This window comes from Monodelphis domestica, chromosome 1 (assembly GCF_027887165.1).
Source record: "Monodelphis domestica isolate mMonDom1 chromosome 1, mMonDom1.pri, whole genome shotgun sequence".
NCBI classification, from domain to species: Eukaryota; Metazoa; Chordata; class Mammalia; order Didelphimorphia; family Didelphidae; genus Monodelphis; species Monodelphis domestica.
Window position 1 is genome coordinate 569,186,106 of NC_077227.1, and position 21,527 is coordinate 569,207,632.

A 21,527-nucleotide genomic window follows, 5' to 3' on the forward strand; every position below is an offset into this window, starting at 1 on the left:
GAGGTTTACATATTTACACATGGCTATATTCTGTATTTTAATGACCCCATGATAAAATCATGACATGTGATTGTCTTATAAGCATTTTCTTTAACACTTCTATCATTCAAAATTTAAAATAGGGATAAAATTCATACAGAAAATATATGAGAATTTTTTTTAACATTACATGGAATTGTTTTCTCTTCCTTTGCCCTTATAATTAAGATAAATTCTGAATTAGAGTCATGTTTATGTCTGGGTCAGGTGCTGGGCTGGATCCAAAATGGACAAAAAACCTTAAACTTTTAAACTTTGTTTTGTTTACAAGCATAGTACCAAATAGCAATAGTTTGTAGCCACTTACAGTGTCCATATTAAATAATTATTACAAATATATAAGAATTAGAACTAATATCACCAAAGAACTCATTCTATAGCATATTCTGAAGACAATTTTGAATTGTCTTTGGATACCAGCTGCAACTGGTCAATTCACCATCTGTCTAGTCCCCCAGTGAAATTTTTTAAGTCTGTTCCGTATCAAATGACTTTAAACTGAAAAGGGAGAGGTAGAAAATAATCCTAAATAATATTACAAATAAATGATATAAAAAAGAACAGTGGTAGTGATACCCACAAGTTACAAAATCCAAGAAAAGAACCAGTAAACTGATAACCTGATGTCTATGTCAAAACAAATATAGCATGGCAAGATAAACTATAGCACACAGGGCCCTAGACACACTCAGGATGATCTGATTTCGAATCCCATCTGTGATACTAACTGGGTGACCCTGGACAAGTCACTTAACCTTTCTGTGCCTCAGTTTACTTATCTGTAAAATAAGGTAGGAAAAGGAGTTGGATTCAATGGCTTCTAAGGTCCTTTCCATTTCTAAATCCATGTTCCTGTGATCATGATCCAACTGAGGCTTGGGATACGACCTATTGACTATGGCTCTGAAAGGGTGATATTTATTCAAAAGAATTAGGATAAATTTAAAAAAAAAAGAAGAATGGAATGGCACTGTATATTAGGAAGAGCAAATTCAAAATCCAACAGGAAGAATTACTAGTAGAGAGAATTTTAAAGAGGATGAAAGTGGAAATGACATGAAAATGGAAATAACAGTGATGTGATAACTAGAATATACCTCATAACTAGAATATACCTGGACAAAAAGAGTGCTAAAAATAGATCATGAAACTGGCACAGAAGAATGACACAACAGTGATGGAGTAAATCTGTTTTCTAGAAAAATACTGGAGTTCCCTTTGCCAGTAGTGGCATAGCTAATACTTTTAAAAATCTGTCTAAATGATTATTTAATTTTTTAAAACGTACAGGAAAATTCCATCCCGTAAGAGGACATCCCACTCTGGATTTCATCTTCACAAAAGGCAGAAGTGGTTAGTTACTAGGATGGAAATGGGAATCCTGGGAGGAAGTGGTTATTCCATGTAGAATTGGGGAGAAGAAATTTTTGAGGATTCATAGGAAGGTATGATACCTAGGATTTCATGAACTAAAACCTCCTATAGAGGGAATTCCTTCCAAGAATAAAATTCTAAAGAGGAGAAAAAATAGGTCTCTAAAGAGATCAAAGTGAATGCATAGGGATTCACAAGCAAACATATTTTAAAAAGGTGTGTAGAGAAAATGAAGCAAATATATGATGAATACAAAAGAGAGGATGCTTTTCTATCTTCTTTCCCTTCTCTTACCTCTCTAATCCAATTAGCTTAGAAAAACTTAATAAGATCATAAAATTTAGAACTGGAAGGGAACCTTAAAGATAATTTAGTACAAGATGGCAAAAATAGTAAATAGCAGAGCTAGGAGTCAATCCCAGGTCTTCTGGTTCTGAATCTAGTTTTTGGTTTTTTTTCCTAGCTATATATATGACTGCCTTGCTGCATCTCAACTGTCAAACTATATTATTCTAATTCTTAATCAATATATAAGTTCCAAGGTGGAAGAGTGGTAAGAGTTAGGCAATGGGGGTTAAGTGATTTCCCCAGGGCCATACAGCTAGGAAGTGTCTTATGTCATATCTGAACCCACAACTTCCTGTCTCTGGGTCTGGTTCTCAAATCATTGAGCCACCTCACTGCCCACTAGTGTTTATTATTATCCACTCAATGTGTTGGGGGAGTGGGGAGATCTTCAAGTTCTCTTGCAATCATAAGAAATCAATTGAGCATATAATATGTTTATCCCTTGCTCTTATTAGGTGACAAACTCATTTTTCCTTCCCAGTTCTACGTTTCCTTGAGAAATTCATTTATATTATTTCTTCATAATTATTTGTAATGTGCCACAGTCTACTTGCCATGGGTATTCTCCATTGTCTTCTGCATGATCTTCAATTTTAGTTCTTCAAATATTATAATGTTCAACTTCTCTCAGTACTCACCCAGTATTTTAATCTTGCAACTCTTCACTTACACTAACCTCAGGCACATCCAATTTGTAGCCAAACATTCTTGCTTTTAACTTTCACAATATATTGTACTGGTCTTGCCTCTTTGTACATAGCCATTGCCCAGGTGCAAGTTATCATCTCTTCATGCCTAGACCCTTACAATCAACTTCTAGTAATTGTGATCTTGTTGCCTCAAGCTTCCTCTCACTTCAATGCATTCTCAGCTTCCAAAGTGACCTTTCTAAAGTACAGCTCTGATTAATATCTTGCTCCCCAACAAATTTCAGTAGATTTCCATTACTTTCCTAGATCAAATATAGAACCTGCTATCTTTTAAAATCTGATACACTTCCTACCTTTCCAGTCTTTACTTCACTACTTGTACTCTATAACTCAGTGACATTGGCTTTGCTATTCCTTGCACTTCATCTCCAGAGACCCTGGCTGTGCATCATTCCTGAAATGCTCTACCTCACTTGATTCCTGGCTTTTTTCAAGATTCAGCTCAGATTTTACTGTCTGCCAGAGATCTCCATCTCCGTCTGGTAGTACTTTTGATTATAAGATTACCTTATATTTACAAAATTTATCCTCCCCCTCCCCCCTCCATATTAAAATGTAAGACCCATGAGTGCAGGGATAGTTGTTGTTTTGTTTTGTTTTTGGAGGGGGAAGGGAGGAAGTTGTATCCCCAGTACTCAGCACAGTGCTGGAAATGCTTAATAAAAGCTGGTTAACACAGTCATACACCACCACCAGAACTCTATTGGTATTAAAGGGATGAAGTTCTTTCAGACCCATCTTTTAAAATTGTGGTCATTAAAAACAAAAACAAAACTAACTTTCTAAAAGGCAATTAGTCTTCATGTTCCATTTGTTATTCATTTGAAAAATTTGTTCAAGACACAGATAAATATTCTGACAAATTCTTTGAGTTGTCCATTCAACTGAATGCCATATTCTACCTAGTCTCCCCAACAAATTGCCCCTTGTCTTTCTCATTCTATCATCTACTTTCAATCTTTCCCTATCTACTGACTCTTTCTTCAACTGCCTAGAAATATTCCTTTGTCTCCTTCATCCTCAAAAAACCTTCATTTGAACCTTGCATCCTAAAATTGTAATGGCTGTCTAGGATAGGTACCTCCACCTTTTCTCCTTTCTATTTAAGCCCTTTTACAATCTGATTTCCAATATTATGATTCCACCAAAGTTATCACCAATCTCTTAACTGTCATATGCAAGGGTCTCTTCTCAATCCTCATTCTCTTTGACCTATCTCTCTGTAGCTTTTCAGGGTTAATTACCCTCTTTTCCTTGATACACTGTTCTCTCAAGGTTTTTGGACATCATTCTCTCCTGGCTTTCTTTCTATAAGATAGAAAGTACTTTTTTAGTCTCCTCTGCTGGATTCTCATCCAGATCATATAATCTCCCTCTTTACTACTTAATCTGGTGAATTAATCAGTGCTCATAGATTTAATTATCATCTCTGTGTTAACAATTCTAAAATAAATCTATCCTGTTGAAGTCTCTGCTAACTTTCAATCTTGTATTTCCAGTTGACTGATAGATGTCTCGAACTGGATGTCCAGTTGATATTTCAAAACCAACAAATTCCAAACTGACCTCATCAATTTTGCCCTGAACTTCCCTACTACTATAGAGAAAAATACTGTCTTCTTAGTCCCACAGGCTCCAAACTAAGTGTGATCCTTGATTCTTTTTATTTCTCACCTTTCAGATCTAATCTGTTGCCAGGGTCTGGTGAAAGAAATATCAAGATCAACACTTTTGCAACATTTCTCAAATATGCCCCCTTCTCTCCTCTGACACTGCACTTTGATGCAGGCCCTCATCATCTCACAATTGAACTATTGCAATAGCTTGCTGGTGAGTGTGTCTGACTGGAGTCTCTCTCCACTCTAATTCACCTTCCATTTTTACTAAAGCACAGTTCTGATCTCCTAACTCAAAAGACTCTAGTGGCTTCCTATTGCTTTAGGATCAAATACAATATCCTGTTTAATATTCAAAGCCCTCTATAACCTAGACCTCCTCTCCTACCTTATTTCCTACCACATATTCTTGAACCAATATAAATATGACACTTTATTTCTTGGCTCTTGGCATTTTCTCTGATTGTCCTCCATGCGTGAAATGCCCTTCCTCCTCATCTGCTGGCTTTATTGGCTTCCTTTAGGTCCCAACTAAAATCCCATCTTCTATAAGAAGCTTTTCTCAATCCCTCTTAATTCTAGTGCTTTCCTTTTTAAAAGTATTTCTTTCAATCCTGCAGATAGCTTTGTTTGTACATATTGCTTGTTGATTTCTCCATTAGATTATGACATCCTTTAGAGCAGGTATTTTCTTTTATCTCTTTTTGTATCCAGTAAGCACTTAATGTTTATTAACTGATATTTTGAATAGTCCTCATTTATCAATCAAATCAAATGACAGAGCATATGTAAATCCGTTATCCTCCCCTCCTTTTGCAGACACTTACATACATCAAGCTCTTCAGAATAATTACAGGTCTCATTTAAGAGATTACACAATGTTTTGGGAGTTGATACAATTATCATAATGCCAATCATGAATAGGAGAATCTTGACTTCTCCATCCATAGGAATCCCTTTTCAACTTGAACATCTGACCTGCTTGATAAAGATATCATCTACAAATGGAAAACCAATTGTGAAAGTCTGCTTGGTTCCTCTTAATACTTTCATTCAATAATGTCCTTAATGTCTGTATGGGTTGTTCTCAATCTTATACAGGCATTCAGATTGATAGTTGTTTTTCCCCTCTTTTAAATATTTTGAGACTTGATCCCTAAATACCATCAAAACAATGCCAATGCCAGCATGCCTTTCTTCTGTGGAAAGTTTGTCTAGTAAGTGCTTTTCCCATTTTCTTCAGGGCTATTTCCAGTTTCTCTATAACCGCATCTGGGAATGTGATAGTAGATGATGAATGTGGTGGTTCATCCTACTCGACAGTAAAAAGTTTGTTATAAAAATTTCTGCTCACTTTTTCTGTTGTCCTATTTCCTTAAATTAAATGGTATTTTGCTTAGATGAATCTCCACCAAACTTTCTTTCATCTAATTTCCCCCTAACCTGAACTGCTTCTTGCTGTTTCTTTTGGGAGTATTGCTCATAATCTTACACCATTCTTCATCATAATATCTTGACAGATCAATTTATATTCTAATCCAGTAATGGCTTTGGATGCCATTTTTCATCACTTGAAAAATAAAGGCAAAAGTTCGCTGCCTAACAATATTTTGGCTCTTCTGGTCTTTTTGTTGGGACAAGTGATTTATTCAGGTAAATTTCTTCTTTTCTATTTTTATTTTTTTCTCTCTTTTGTTTTTTTAAAATTTTAATTGACTAATTTAGAGAATTTTCTCAGGATTATAAAAATCATGTTCTTTCCCTCTCCTACCCCCAACCCCCTCCCATATTCAATGCACAATTCCACTGAGTTTTACATGTGTCTTGGGTCAAGACCTATTTCCATATTATTGATATTTGCACTAGGGTGATCATTTAGGGTTTATGACCCCAACAATATCCCCACTGACACATGTGATCAAGCAGTTGTTTTTCTTCTGCGTTTCTATTCCCACAGTTCTTTTTCTGGATGTGGATAGTACTCCTTTTCATAAGTCTCAAGTGAATTTCTCTGTGACATTCACCATCTAATCGAGAAAGATGTGCTTTACCCATTTCCTAACTTTCTGCATTGGTGATGAGTGGTTTTAATGCACAAATATCTTTTTCTCATTTTTGTTATTGTTTCAAGCTTTGTATTAATTTTGAGTTTTGTTCTAACTAGTTGGTCTGACTATATATAATTCACATTGGTAACAAGTAATTTTTTGTATAATAAATATAGTCACTTTGCATAAATACAATCAACTTAATTTTTTTGTTCCTTGTGTCTTAAGTTTTTCCCCCTCAAAACTCTCTTATTCCTTCTTGGGCAGCTAGGTGGCAGAGTGGATTAAGTGCCAGTTCAGAATCTGGAAGATCTGAGTTCAAATCTAGCCTTGGAGATTTACTAGCTGTGTGACTCTGGGCAAATCTCAACACCTCTTTGGCTGCAGTTATTTCATCTGTAAAATGGAAGGAAGGAAATGGCAAACTATTGCAGTATTTTTGCCAAGAAAATGTTAAAAAAGGTCAAGAGAGTCAGAGTTGACTAAAAAATACCTGAATAAAAAAAAAAATTCCTTCTCTTGAACCATGTTTTCTAACATATTTTAGTCCTCACCTATTGCCACCTTTGGATTTCACTGTATCTCAAACTATATACTGATTTAACTTGGAGGATCTTATTTTAAGTCTTCATAAAATGTCTTTATCCTTTCATGCTCTGTAAGAGAGCTGCTGGCATATAACCTGTAATTACTTTTATGATCGTTTTACTTTGCCATGAACACTATATTAAGAGGTGACTAACTATTCTATGAGGTAATGTTTTGTGTTGCCTTTTGACACTTGAGAAACCCATAAAAAAAGACACTTTTCCTTTCAAAAGTAAATCTGTGAGTCATCATTACATTTAGATGCAATTCCTCTTCCTGTTGTTTGAGAGTATAAATTTATTGATTAATTTCTCCATAAATATGAACTGCTCATTGGATGAAGATTTCACATTTAGGAGAATCAATGCCAGAGCTGATATTTATAGATGGGATACTAACCATATGATTTTTAGATACCTCTGCCTACTTTTCTACCACTCTGCTATAGTCATTGTCAAAATAGGAATTTGGAGGGGAAGGTGCACATATAAGATTGAGGACTATTTGGTTTTTTTTTTTTTTTTGGTTCATGGGTTGCCATGGCCAAAGAATTATTCACCAACTGGTTACTCCACTGACTGATGAGCCTTCATCCAAAGCCAAGCTGGTCCTTGTGCTAGGCCATATAAAAACCATACAACCTCCTAAAGCTTAAAACTCTGGAAGGTTTTGTCAATAGAATCCAGTTACCATTAGATTGACTTTCTAATAAATCATTTCTTTTACTTGGAAATGTATTGGAGTGATATAACCTCAAAAAATAAACCTGAAATAAAATGATAAACTCAAATGTATAAAGAATAAAAACAATACCACATAAAGTCCACAATACTGAAATATCCCAATTTTTTGAGATTTGGAGAATTTTAAATAAAACATTTTTTTTATTCTTTAATAAATTTTCATTAGTGATCTATTAATTTTATGGGTGAGTTTTAATGGTTAGTTTTAATCTACATGCAATACTGTATAAAAAGATCCCTATTACTTACTGTCATGACAAAAATGTACAAAAAAAATCAATGGAGAATAATTCGAAAGGAAGGGCCAGAACTAAAAAAAAAATAACATAAATTTTAAGTATTATATAGCTTTTAGAGTTTTCTTCCAATAATAAATGTTCTGTTACATTTAAAATAGGAACTCTGTTGTGTAATCTGTATATGAACTTGATATCAGCTTGATGAACTAGTTCCTTTGCTCCAGATAGCTCTTCCTTTTACGATAAATAGGGACAACACTGTCTTACTCAGTAATAATAGCTGATACTTAAATAGTATTTTAAAGCTTACAAAGTGCCTTTACATACATCATCTAAATTGATCATTACTTTATTGAATATTAAGTAGATCTTGTTTTCCAAAAATAGTCAATAGCATTTATAAATCTATTCTTCAACAATTTTAACATCAAATTATAAGATTTGACCCAAAAACACACTTTTGTTCACATTTTCTAAGGTACAAATATATTTAATACATGATTGTAATCAATTAAATAAATAGATAACATGTTCATAAGTCAATGTTTGTGATATAATAAGGCCAAAAAGTTTCCAGTATTTGACATTTAAGTTTTCATTAGAATTCTGAACATAAGGAGAAAAATGAGATGTAAATAATTTTAATAATAGCATTACATAAAATTTCATTAAATCATTTGGAAAATTAGTTTGGAGGCTATTGACTTTTTAAATTTACCTTGGTTTGCTTGGAGGAAGCTGTCGACTTGGCCGTCTTATAGATTGGTTGGGCTGTACCTTCATAGAAGTTCTAGGAGATGACCGTGCAAAAGGGTCTGGTGCTGGAGGCTTTTTAGGTATCTTTTTTACCAACCGACTCACCCACTTCTGCTGGTCTTCTGTAGAATTAGCTAATAACAGCAGATTCTTTGCCGATGAAATGTCATAGTATACTAAAATGAAATATTTCAAACAGTAATTTAGTACTTTTATTAATGAACTGTACATACCTCACCCACATACATTTACTCTAATAATCTCATAAGTCTACCTGTCTCCACTCTCTCCTTCCCAAAATATACTTTCATATTACTGCCACAAAAGACTTTTCTAAGGCATAAATCTAGTCATGTTACTCCACTAATTAAAAAATCATTAATGGGTTTCTATTGTTGGCTGCACGTAGCTAAATTTCTTTTTCCAGGTATTTAAAGTCTTGTGCATGACAGACAGTACAATACCTATTCAGTACTCACTCTCTTCTCCCCCTTTCCTCTTACCACCTTCATCTTATTCTTTACACTCTAGTCAAACTGAACAGTTTTCTTCATTCTTTTTTCCTTAAATGCATTATGATCTCCAGTCTTCATGATTTTGTTTATGCTGGTCCCTATCCCTGGAAAACTCTCTTTCTACTTCCTGTTGAATTATTATTTATCTTTTATGGTTCAATCACAACCGTAATGCCACATTTTTGGTTAGTCTTCCCTGATCTTCTTAGTTAGTAACTGCCTTCACTCTGGGGGTCACAATGCATTGTTTTGTATCTCTATAATGCATTTAGTATGCAATATTGTTTAGTATTGTTATTTTGATTGTCTACTCCCCTTACTAGTCTCTAAAGTCTATGAGGGATCATGTAAATTTCTATCTCCCTCAATGTTTAACAATACCCTACAGATAGTAAATATTCATTATAATAAATACTCAGTGAATGGATGTATTTACCTGTATGCACACTGAAGATAATAAGAACCCATCAAATACTTATGTCTTATTTCTACAAAACACAATTTGTTTCTAGTGCTAGGACATTTATTTTCATTATTTACCTTTGCAAGGTGCTATGATTTCCTCCTTTTTGTCCATATGGTCTTTATGGCATTTGATATGGCAGCGACGACATTCAAGAGCAGGTGGAGGTTTAAACATATGCCAAAGTGGCTTCATACAGGCCTCACAGTTAGTTGGGAAATGATAAAGGGTGGGAATAAATTCATGTCCTTTGTGGCAAATGCAGTTTGACTTTTCTCCTACAGGTTCCACAGGAAATTCTTGTTCTTTTTTGCTTTCACCTTCATTAGCATACAAAATCTAGACATATCAAAAGAAAACCAAAATGCTTTCCAGATAAAAGCTCACTTAATGAAAAAAAAAAAACAAAAACAACCCACCTTTGGACAGGCCAAATAAAAATTATGTCCCTGTAAAGCATGGAATAAGAAAAATACAATTTGAAGTAATTGCTATGTAATTTTTTTCATATCATGGTAACTTACTTAGAGGGAGGAAAGATCATTGGATTTTTTAACCCAGTTTTTAACTTGTTCAAACCACAATAAAAGAAAATCAAAGTCTTGATATTTCAGCAGAACCTTGTTTTCTCCTCATCTTTCCTTTTAGATTTAAAAAAAATTTATGTTTTAGAAACTTCACTAGAAGATAAGAGAAAAGAGATGTCTCAATCAAAACACCTAAATAGTTCATTATTTCCACTTACTTGAATTTGGGGGGAAATAATGATCAATAAACATTTACTTGTACTATTGGTTTCATTCTTAAAAGTTGCTATAACTATGGACCTACTTGAATTTACAAGTGGAAATGCTAGGTAAAAATAAATCTAATGATAAAAGAAGAAAAAGTAAAGAAAACCCTGAAAACTGAATGGGCAATAATCTTTAAAAAGGTAAGAAACACTAAGTTCCTTTAAAGCATTAGAAATGAAATAGTTACAACAGATTTGTCAATGAATAAATAGATCCTATTCTATATGAAGGACCTGAGAATACCTCTAAAAAAGGCTCAGATTCTCTAAGTGGAAAGCAGAAAAAATAAAGATGGTCAAAAGTTTGATCATAGACATCTTGTATTGTATATCCTGATAGAAAGGGGAAAAAAGGTCACATTACCTGAAATATCCTTGGAATCTCTTTGGAATCAGCTCTATAAACATCTGTCTGGGTGACTGGCCGGACATGGAACAACTTGCTATAATAGTGTTAAGTAAAGGAACAAAATATCAGAAAATGATAAAAGTATGCCAATTATTATTTCAAAAGTGATATCAAATCTAATTTCATACACTGAACAAGATTAATTGAGTTTTTAAGATATTATCCAAAATTCTAAATTTCTACATATTTCCCAATTCACAATTTAATTCCAAATAAAATCATTCCTTAAAAACTCAAAATAAAGGTGAATCTTAAAATAAATAAAAATAATTAAATTAATATTAGCATTAAATCATGTACTTGTTTAAGTAATGTGACCAACATTTAAAGAAAACAACAATAATAGCTATATTCTACACTGTATAATTTTAAATTCCCAAATGTGATGCTGGCATCAATTTATTCACTGAATAGGAAATTTTATGTCAACTGTTTAAATATAGCCACATTAATTTAACATGTAGGTGAGAAAACTTACATTTAATAACCACTTTGTGTTGAAATACTTACTCTATATCTAACACCATGTAAGGATTAGACTGTTCTTTATCTTGTTCACTGTCATAGAAAAGAATCTTCTTACTGCTTACAATCACATACTGTTAAGAGAAAAATAGTTGACTATTAAGGTTCATGTTATTTCAGCCTTTGTTTCAATCACTTTTTTCTTGCAATCATATTAAATTCTTTTATAGCAATAAAAATCAATGTCAGAACACAAAATAAAAAGGAATTTAAGTAGTTAATGCTTTTTGCTAAATGCTTTTATTTATTGAAAAAAAATTTTTTTTTTAACCCTTACCTTTCGTCTTAGAATTAATACCATATATTGGTTCCAAGGCAGAAGAGTGGTAAGGGCTAGGCAATGGGGGTTAAGTGATTTGCCCAGGGTCACTCAGCTAGGAAGTGTCTGAGGTCAGATTTGAACCTAGGACCTCCTGCCTCTAGGCCTGGCTCTCAATCCACTGAGCCACTGAGCTACCCCCACCCCCCCAAAATTGCTTTTAAATAGAACATAGTCTCAAAATATAAAAGGTGTTTATATAAGTTGGAGTTCTAAGGTAGAACAGCCATAAACCCCAAATTACTGACATAAGAATGAAAAGAATTTCAATAATTTTCAGAAATGCTTTCTGAGACTGAGTAAACAGCAATGTTCTTTCTTAAGTACTATGCTAATTCAAAGCTACTGAATTTATCAATGATATAAGATTTACATGTTGAACAGAACTTTACCATACTGCTATTAGTCAAATAATTAGTAACTATAAAGATGTCATAATTCCATCTAATAGTGGCAAATGACACAGAAGAAGCAATTATCTAAAGTTAAGCTTTTTAAAAATTACTACAGTTAAGCTTTTGCTAACATTATGTCTTTGTTCTTCTAATGAACCTGTTTTTCCACTATTAATCAAAACTCATTTAAGTGTCATACTGAGGATTTTGTTCTATATTTTTCTTATCTAAAGGGATTTATGTTAGTTTGTATGCTCAATAACCGAAAACCCTTTCTTCAGTAAAGCTGCTGTATAATTTTACTTGCTACAACACTATTTTGCAATCAACACAAATATTCTTTTCTGATTAGTAGCTAATATCTAAAGCTATGTATCTGCATAAGTACTATGGATCAGATCTGTTACCTCCTAGGCTTGGATCAAAAAAGTTATAAGCTAAAATAGGATACAAAGATTATATAAAATGTACAAGAGACAAACTATTTTTGGGAAAATAACACTATGACTGCTAACCATATAATACCAAATTACCTTTTTAACCCATCCAAACTTCTTAGTGTTGTTTCGTACAGGCAACGAAAGCCATCCTTCTAATCTTGATTCTGCAAACAAGCAGAGGAATTATAATTCAAATAACAAATACTTTCTAGGATTTGTAGGCACAGGATTTTCATTTAAATATTATGAAGACTAATCTGTTCTTCAATGCTCATCATTACAATTATCTACAATTCACAAATATTAGTTATTGTAAGCAAATGCAATTTTTTTTTCAATTCATTGCATACTATAGCTCTTTTCTTCAGGCAAAAAATCCCATTGATAAAAGCTGTCTAAAACATGCATTTGTAGTCTTTGAAGGCAGTAGCAAGCTAGTAACTCCAGTCATATTCTGGTGGCACATCTTGAGAAATATCACTTTAGAAATACTTTAACTTGGGGCTCTTATGTAGCACAATGGATAAAGCACTAGGCTTGGAATCAGAAGGACTGGGGTTCAAATCTGGTCTCAAATACTTCCTAGCTGTGTGAGCCTGGGCAAGTCACTTAACCACAATTGCTTAGCCCTTGCCTTTCTTAAGAGTTCTTAATAAGATAGAGTTAAAAAAGAAAAATGCTTTCCTTTAAAGATGATGCACAGTTAAAAATTGAAACATTTATGGGGAGAGGAGTAGATGGAGAATGTTTAAAATGTTTTCATGAAGATAAAAAGGAAGTTACAAATTACAAATCAATGTTGTTACAACGTAGGGCAAAAATCTGTCTATAAAGTTGAAACAATTATTTCAAATAATACTAAATGCAAACAAAATGACAGTTCAATAGCTGAACCTAGTAATTCAGTGGGATTTGATCTATATTTCTAAAGGTGCTATTCAGTCTTTTTTTTTTTAAATGGGAAATGATATTAGTATAGAGATTTCACAGAATGCAGCACCCAGGGGCAGACCTGAAAGTAAATATTATCATAAAAGTCAAGATATAGTTTTAATTGCCTGATATTATTTAGGCTGGCCATTACTGAGACAAAGAGGCCACCTTGCCAGATAACCTTATGATTCTAGGATCTGATGTAAGATTAATAATCAAAGCTAGTACTTAAAATGACATTTTCTAACACTTCCTTATTATCTTAGAAAACAAAAGAAGTAAACAACCTATTATGAAAAAAATTAAAGAACAAATGTTTCACTGCAACTATTTTACTTTATGGTCTTCCTTTAAAATGACCTAAAATTGAACTCTTGCAGTTATGATTGCTATATATTTTTTGTACATAATCACACACTGCCTTGGATTACACATATTTGTTTAATGTGTATATGCTATTCTCCACTCAAGTTCTCCTTTCAATGTCTTATCATTCCTGGGAAAGGATCCTGGGTTCGTGAAGGCTATGACAGGAGAGTACAAGGTTCAGGAAGTCTTATCTAGCAATTTAGAAAGGTTTCCTGTATGACCTTCTGATGGAATGCATATCTTTTTAAGGACCAGCGTAGCTATGCTGAGAAAGGCTGGTGATCAGAGGGTTATTAAGCCATTAGACAAGGAATATTTTTTTTTTCCATCAGAGCAACTCATTAAATAACAACCAGGGCATATGATCCATTTTTGTGGATAGGGTATACCTGTAAGGTTTAAATTAACATCCAATAACTTCAAGTATTATATTTTATAAAGTTTATTAATAATCACTTGAAGTAGAAGAAATAAAAGTATAAAACTAAAAGTCTGAGTAAAAAACACCTGAGTAAAATTCTCCTGCCCGGCATTCACCCAACCTCCCCAGCCATGTTCAGGAGAAGAGAGTGAGGGCAGAGCTACACAAAACATTATGTAGATACGTAACTGGGATTCTGGGAAAGAGTCCCTGGGGAGCAAAATCCTAATTACACAACCAAGAGAAACTTAGAATATTGAAATGTTTACCTCTAATCTCCCCCACTAAAGCTGTAAGCTTTTTTTTTAGGACACAGACCAAGCATTCATTCTTTCATATTCCTCACAGTACCCAGCCTCACCATGCTGAGGCTATAAGTACTGAATATGCTTGTTATGTGTTTGCGTTGATGACAAAATTGAAAAAAAAAACCATTTTATATCTTTAAACTATGAACTTTAACATTTATATTCATTTGCCTGAAAATAGCTCATAACAGAGAAATCCTAGCTTTGAAGCCATGCCATTTTCCTACTTTCGTATAATCACAATAGTCTAGTTTCTGCATTATAGTGTTGGCAAAACAAGTGAGTTTTAAAATCTATACAATAATTAATGGGTTAGAAAAATATTTTGTTAAAAAGTTTGTGCATATTATTAATTTCTACTAAGTCTGACAAAAATCTTAAGAGTTAGTGGATATAGCAACATAATGTTATGAAAAATTTTCAACAAGAATGAAGTTAGAGGAGGGGGAAAAACAATCCATGGTTTTTCAGGATGTCACCTGCACTATCAAGTTCCGAAGAAATGGGTGCACAAGATAAGGATTCTTCCTCTGAGTCAGAATCAGAGTCGAGAAGCAAGTGAGAACTGGAAGGCTTAGTGGCAATATTGAGAGAGGTAGAAGAACGTTGATAGGTGAAAGACATGGATTCCATAGTATGTGACTGAGTGATATGGACTATATACCCAACATAAAAGAACAGAAACATGCCACAAAAAAAAGAGGTTATCAGGAAATCAAACATAGAATAGTTTTTAAAATTAGTTATTACATTATATGATGAACTACTAAAACACATGTGGAAGTAAATTTTTCTTTTTTAAAGTATTATCAGAAGTAAAAAAAAAAAGAGGTGAAGATTGGTAGAAACATATACATGTTTTCCCATATATAAATTTACTGGCATTTACACCTATCTGAAGAAAAATCTACCACAGACCCTGAGATAATCAGTTACTTGATTTTGATTCTGGGCCACAAAAATTTTTATAAAAATAAATAAAAGTGCTGAAAACAAACCTGTACCTGGGAACCCATCATCTGCCTCAGCTTCCCCTGGTCCACTGCCTATACTGGAACTATCCAAACCAATATGTAAGGCTTGGAGCTGTGATCGAAGCTGTTCAATATCACTATCTTTACTGTCCAGAGTCATTTGCAGTTCAATTCGAATTTGACTTTCTTCAGCTATTTGCTGTAAAAGAAAAAATATTTTTGCTCAAAGTTAAACATGATATAGGCAAAAAGAGGGTAGGGTGTGTGTGTGTGTGTGTGTGTGTGTGTGTGTGTGTGCATGTGTACATGTGTAGATTCACTCCATCAATGTAAAGTAACAACTTGTTCATAATTTGGCAACTACAATGACAACTTAAATGACTTGGCCAATGTCTCAAAGTTGGAAAATGGAGAAAGGGAAGGGACTCACTGGTTCTAGGTGTGATATACAACTCATTAGATTAGTCTCCTTATTCAAGTAATGTTTTTCTGAAATAGGCTAGCAATGAAACATAAAATAACTTTTAATCTGAGTGCTATCTAGCTATTAAGGAAAGTTTCAAAAAAAATTCTTACAGCTTGCATTTCATTCAGTTCTTTTTGATATTTGATCATCTGTTGAGTTAACTTTTCACGTTCTGATTTAAGTTCCATATGTAGCTTTCTGTTCTCTTTCTCTTTCCTCCTCACATCTGTGTCGGCACCACGCTTGGGAGGTTCTTTTCGATTCATAATCTCAGCCAATTTATTTACAGCCTAGAAAAGGCAAAAGGCAAAACTATTTACTGTCAGTTGCTTTCTTTACACCTCACTATTAGCCATGACACAAATACCTATAACATCATTTGTACCACAAAATACTATATACAACTTTTTAATAAGATGCCCCTGTTCTTTGGTCACTTTAAATACAGGAAAAAAAATAAATACCAATCACATTCAGTTACCCTCCAGTTCCTCCCAATCAAAACCCTGTTGCTGGCCCTTAGAGTTTTTGAAGAGTCCCAGAGTTAATTGTTTGAAGTTAGGACTGATTCCATTTACCTTCTAGTCACTGTCAATTCCTATTTTCTGAAATAGTTCTACAGTAGAAAAATCTCCATTTTTCCTCATGAAAGAGGAAGCTTTGTCTGAAATGCTTTAGTACTTTCAATTGGAGAGCAAGTAGAATAATCAAGAGTTTAAGTGAGCCAAGTTTGACGACACTTATACAAAGAGAAAAAAATTAAATATGAGTTTGTAATAAAAACTTGGGCATGGGATAAGGATAGCAATAAATTAAATATAGCTATGCCATAAATATCATATTGGAAATAACCTCTACAACAAACTGAACTTTTATCATATTAGAGCTTACAAAAATTGGGAATAGAACCTTCATTACTCCACAAAAAATTCCAGGTTCTTAATCAGGCTTGAATGAACACAATAAATAACGAACCTATAATGCAGAATATAAATATAAAAATATAAAATAACATAAAATGGACTATACTTATATGTTCTATTAAAATTACCTGAGTTTTTAGTGTTCTCTCATTTAAAAGCTGTTTCTCAAACTGTGATTTAATAACTGATATATTTGTTTCTTCATCTTTCAACCTTGATATTTCTGAAATGTAAAAAAAATGAAGATTGCTTATAAAAGTAAAATTTAAAATAAGCTTTAAGCAGATTAAAAATGTATTTTATTCCTAGTTGATACATACGTTCTTGGACTTCTTTGACTTTATTATTCAGTTCTTCCTTCTCATTTGCAAGATTAGCCACATCACTAGTTAGTGTCCTATTAGCCTCCTCAAGCTAGGAAATGAAAAGAAATATAAAGTAAAATCTGTTAAGTTCTAGTTAATTGTAAAACCTTTTTATTTTAATTTGTCACCTCTTCTTTTTTCCCCCTTTGGCATTATCTTGTAGAAACTCATTTGCACTTCTCTCATTGGTCTGTTTCCACTGAAAATACTATTACCCAAAAGATTTCTTTTTCTATTAATATGCATGTTGTAAACTAAAGAAGTTTCACCCAGATCTCAGAATTGTACAAGTTTTAGAAATTAAATTATATAGCTTTTTTACTTCAAGTAGGATTTTTGAGGGAGGGGAAATGAGCCAGACCATTTTCTGGGATCTCAAAAGCATTTTGAGAAAATGTAAGCTTTAAAAATTATAATCCTTAAACCTCTTAGAATCCAAATAAAAAATTTTGTAGCACAATTAAGATGGTGTGTGGAGGGGTGTAAATTTCTCCTACTTATAATTATTTGCTTCCTTCATACATTTTCTTAAAATAGTTTATGGAGTTCTGACGAGTCAGACACAACTACAAAAAACTGAACAATAAAAATATTTTGCCTCTGAATTTCCTATCTTCCCCATCTATGCATCTTCCTTTTATCTTTAATAAAAATGAGACAGCAAAGTCTCTCTTCTACGTGACATTCACTGTCAGTTCACTGTCAAATAAACTGTCAATGCCATGTGACTAAGCAGCAATAATATTTAAGGAAAAAATTGGTGTATACATGGAAATGTTTCCACTTTGTAGTGAGCAGTGCAAGGATAGTAAATTAGCATTATTCAGAAGAATTTGATTAGACTGAGTTCTAAACTTCACTAACATTGAGAAAAACTGCCATATTGCTTTAATGAAATAACTTGTTTTTATTTTCATTTTGCCAAAGCCCTAAGAAAGGATGGAAGAAAAAAAATGTTCACCTACCTCTAAGGTGGTTCAAGTTTTAATCTTTTTTAACATTCCACCTTAATATAATTAAAGTTCTCTTCAAAATGTATTTTTTAAGAAAAGTAAGCATAGAACTTTTCTATTTCATATGGATCACTCACCTCACTTATACAGTACTTTGTGATTTGCAAAATGCCTTCCTCCCTGTTTTTTAAGATAGATGGTACATATACCAGTATCTCCATTTTACAAATAAGAAAAGTGAGGTTCACGTAAGTTAATTGCTTAGGACCATATAGCTAATAAATATCAAAACTAGTTCTCAAAATCAGGTCTCCTGATTCCAAGTGAAGTATTCTATCCATAGCCAGCCTCCTCAGCAACTTCATTATATTAATTCAGTTTAATTTGAGTTAACAATTAGAAAATGGTTTTTCCTGGAATTTTTGCTAAATTGTAATAAAAGAGCTAAGAGTTAAATAAATTTAAGATTTTAATACTAGTACTTGCTTAGAACTCTAAAATTTTCATGTTTCTAGAAACAATTTATCACAGAATAATATACATTTTAATAAATTAAAATTGTAAGAGAACATTTACTTACAGACGCTATCGTAGCATCTTTTTCTACAAGTTCTTGCTTGTGTCGAGCCATCATCTCTTTAATTTCCAGCTCTTTCATGATCTTCTCTTTCTCCAAATCAGAGTACTGTTCTTCAGCAATAGAACGGGCAAGCTGCTCTGAATCAGCTTTTGTCAAAGTGATCTCAAGTTGTGCAGCCAAGGAATCCCTATATTTTTAGAGATATAGTAAATTAGTGGGAAACATATCTATTGCATCTGTTTAGCACAGTGCCTGGCACATAGATGGAGTGTAATAAGTGCTTGCTGAGGTGACTCTGAATTCCATTTTGACTTAGTTTTCTTATGTACTGCTCCTTATCTTGATAGAGAACAAAATTTAACTCTCACCTTTCATCCTGTAATTCCTGGTTCTTCTGCTGCATTTCTTTGCAAAGTTTAGTCTTCTCTTGACATTCTTCTTTAAGCTCTCGAACTTGTGTTTTATAGAGAGTCTGAATTTCAAAATGTTAGAATGAAATGTAAAAGCCACAATTAATGCCATAAAGAATGAGACTGAAGCTTCTATTTTTAAGATGTCACAAGATATCCCTGTTCTCTGTAGAGCCCCCCCCCACCCCCAAATTAGCTAATGGTATCTTTTCTAGGTCCTAGAAATGGTGTAAAGAACTATGATTTTAGCAAATTATCTGCCAATTAGGAGATACTTATGTCATGGGGTCCACTCTTGGTGAACAAAAAAGCACATTTTGTATTTATATTTATGGGTACTCGACTGAGAATGTAACGTGCTCTTGTCTAATGGAGATGTTCTGAGGAAGTAAAACAGCAGGATTAGTAACAATGGGCAGAAATTGTAGGAGCAAAGAGGAAAAACTTTATAAAATTAGAATTGTCCAAAAAGCAAAATAGGCTGAATCTGGAGGCTGTGGGTTCTCTATCACTTGAAAGTTTTGAAATAAAGACTAGAAAATCACTTGTTATATCTGTTGTAGAGGGAATTCTTGTTCAATTCCTGGATTTGACTGACTTGAATTCCTTTTCGGTTCTAAAATCCTGTGTTTTAATGATTACTGAGTTAAATACTTATTCAAACAAAAAATCACTATATACATAAATCATTTTTCTCTCTCAATTTCCTGAATGAATAACTTCAAATAACAGTGATAAAGTCTACCAAGCTGGGAAGTTCTTTTAAACTTATCTAATCCTTCTAAACATATGTATAGGAATGTATGGATGTATGAAATTTTCATTAGTCTTTTCCCTTATTAAAAAAAAATTGTGGGGGCAGCTAGGTGGCTCAGTGGATTGAGAGTCAGGTCTAGAGACAGGAGGTCTTCGAGTTCAAATTTGGCTTCAGCCACTTCTAACTGTGTGACCCTCAGCAAGTCACTTAAACCCCCTTTGCCTAGCCCTTACCACTCTTCTACCTTGAAATTAATACACAGTACTGATTCTAAGATGGAAGGTAACGGTTAAAAAAAAAAACCAATTGTTCAATTTTATTATTGTTCACACTAAGGTGAATCAACCAAGCTTGAAATGTGACTACATTTGAGTGTCACAGAGAAATTTTAAGATGTCACCACTACAGAGGCTAGTATGTTGGAGAAGGGCATACCATGAAGAAGAAAAAAAAAATCTTACTAGCTAATGGTATACTTTTTTTTAAAAAAAAGATTATATTTAAAAAAAAAAAAGCTGGTCTAAGTTTTGGTAAGCTATGTAAAATAAAATGTTGGTCTGGTAAAAAAATTTTAACATATCTATGAGAATGACTTATTCCTTTAAATTTATCCTCTAGTTTCATAGAAAAGGGTAAAAAGTCCTACCAATCAAAACATGAGATAATTTTTCAACGAAAGTATTTGGGGAAACCTACCGAGAAATATTGTTCTGCTTCAAGCTGATCCTGGAGCTCTTTCATTTGCCCATCTGCATCTTGCCTTTCTCTGTTAGAGAATTAATTAATAAATTCAGGTTATTATTATTCAATAAATAAAATTCAATAAACTCAATAAATATATTCAAAATATTATTATTCAATAAATTCAATAAATATTCAATATATATCTAAAAAAATTTATGTGAAGTGATACAAAGTGAAGTGAGCAGAATCAGGAGAATGCTGAACACAGCAAAAGCAATGTATGATGATCAACTGTGAAAGTTTTAATTATTAACAAGGCAAGGATCCAGAACAACTCCAAGGGATTTGCGATGAAAAAAGTTATCTATTGCCATAGAAGGAATGGATAGAATCTGAATGCAGATGGAAACATATCATTCTTCACTTTAGTTTAAATGAGATATCTTGTTTCACAACATGACAAACAGGAAATATGTGTTATATGATAATATATGTAGAACCTAGATCATATTACCTGCCTTGTTGGGTTGTGAAAAACTATATATACTTATACATATATATATATATACATATTTATTTTGAACAGGCTTAAATAAGAATTTTTCTTTTGGATAAGCATATTTATTATAATTCATTATATAGTTATAACAAATAATGTGTATTATATTATTGTTGTTACTTATTATGGTAACAAAAAACCCCTATATACATATAATGCATAACAAGGAGATTATAGGGCAGATTATTTAGTTCAATTCTCTCATTTATATATTAAGGAAGATCTAGAGAGTCAAATGAATTAAGTCACAGAATTAATTAATGGTAGTATCTAATAGGAGGCCAACTATGCAAAGGATAAACTACAATCTAATAATTTTGGTTTAAGCATTTAAATGAGAAGCTAGAAGGAAATGATGCAGTCATTCATTCAACTCTGTTCTGATGAAGCAATGGGGATTAAACAAATTAAACAAATGGAAGAAAGCCTGAAGTATCAAATGATCTAAAACTCTTGAGTGCTAGTTCTGTCATTTAACAATGTGAATTTAGGGAAGTCTTAGCTC

General features: G+C 33.0%; 1 protein-coding gene across 8 annotated transcripts in view; it reads right to left on the bottom strand.

Moving 5' to 3' along the window:
* The window catches only part of ROCK2 (Rho associated coiled-coil containing protein kinase 2), a 199,142-nt gene that overhangs the window by 5,089 nt on the left and 172,526 nt on the right, over positions 1 to 21,527 (bottom strand). For 3 of the 8 annotated variants that reach the window (XM_007476251.3, XM_007476248.3, XM_056813428.1), the window contains 13 exons: positions 20,476 to 20,545; positions 18,981 to 19,084; positions 18,613 to 18,799; positions 17,035 to 17,128; positions 16,843 to 16,937; positions 15,902 to 16,081; positions 15,350 to 15,524; positions 14,831 to 15,007; positions 12,414 to 12,484; positions 11,152 to 11,240; positions 10,597 to 10,675; positions 9,517 to 9,778; positions 8,424 to 8,637 (listed from right to left, as the gene is read on the bottom strand). In XM_007476251.3, the coding sequence (XP_007476313.1) occupies positions 8,424 to 8,637; positions 9,517 to 9,778; positions 10,597 to 10,675; positions 11,152 to 11,240; positions 12,414 to 12,484; positions 14,831 to 15,007; positions 15,350 to 15,524; positions 15,902 to 16,081; positions 16,843 to 16,937; positions 17,035 to 17,128; positions 18,613 to 18,799; positions 18,981 to 19,084; positions 20,476 to 20,545 (1,797 nt within the window). Of the gene's footprint in view, positions 1 to 7,715; positions 7,777 to 8,423; positions 8,638 to 9,516; positions 9,779 to 10,596; positions 10,676 to 11,151; positions 11,241 to 12,413; positions 12,485 to 14,830; positions 15,008 to 15,349; positions 15,525 to 15,901; positions 16,082 to 16,842; positions 16,938 to 17,034; positions 17,129 to 18,612; positions 18,800 to 18,980; positions 19,085 to 20,475; positions 20,546 to 21,527 lie in introns of all 8 variants that reach the window. The other 5 variants (XM_056813427.1, XM_001381617.5, XM_056813426.1 and 2 more) reach the window with 4 other exon arrangements.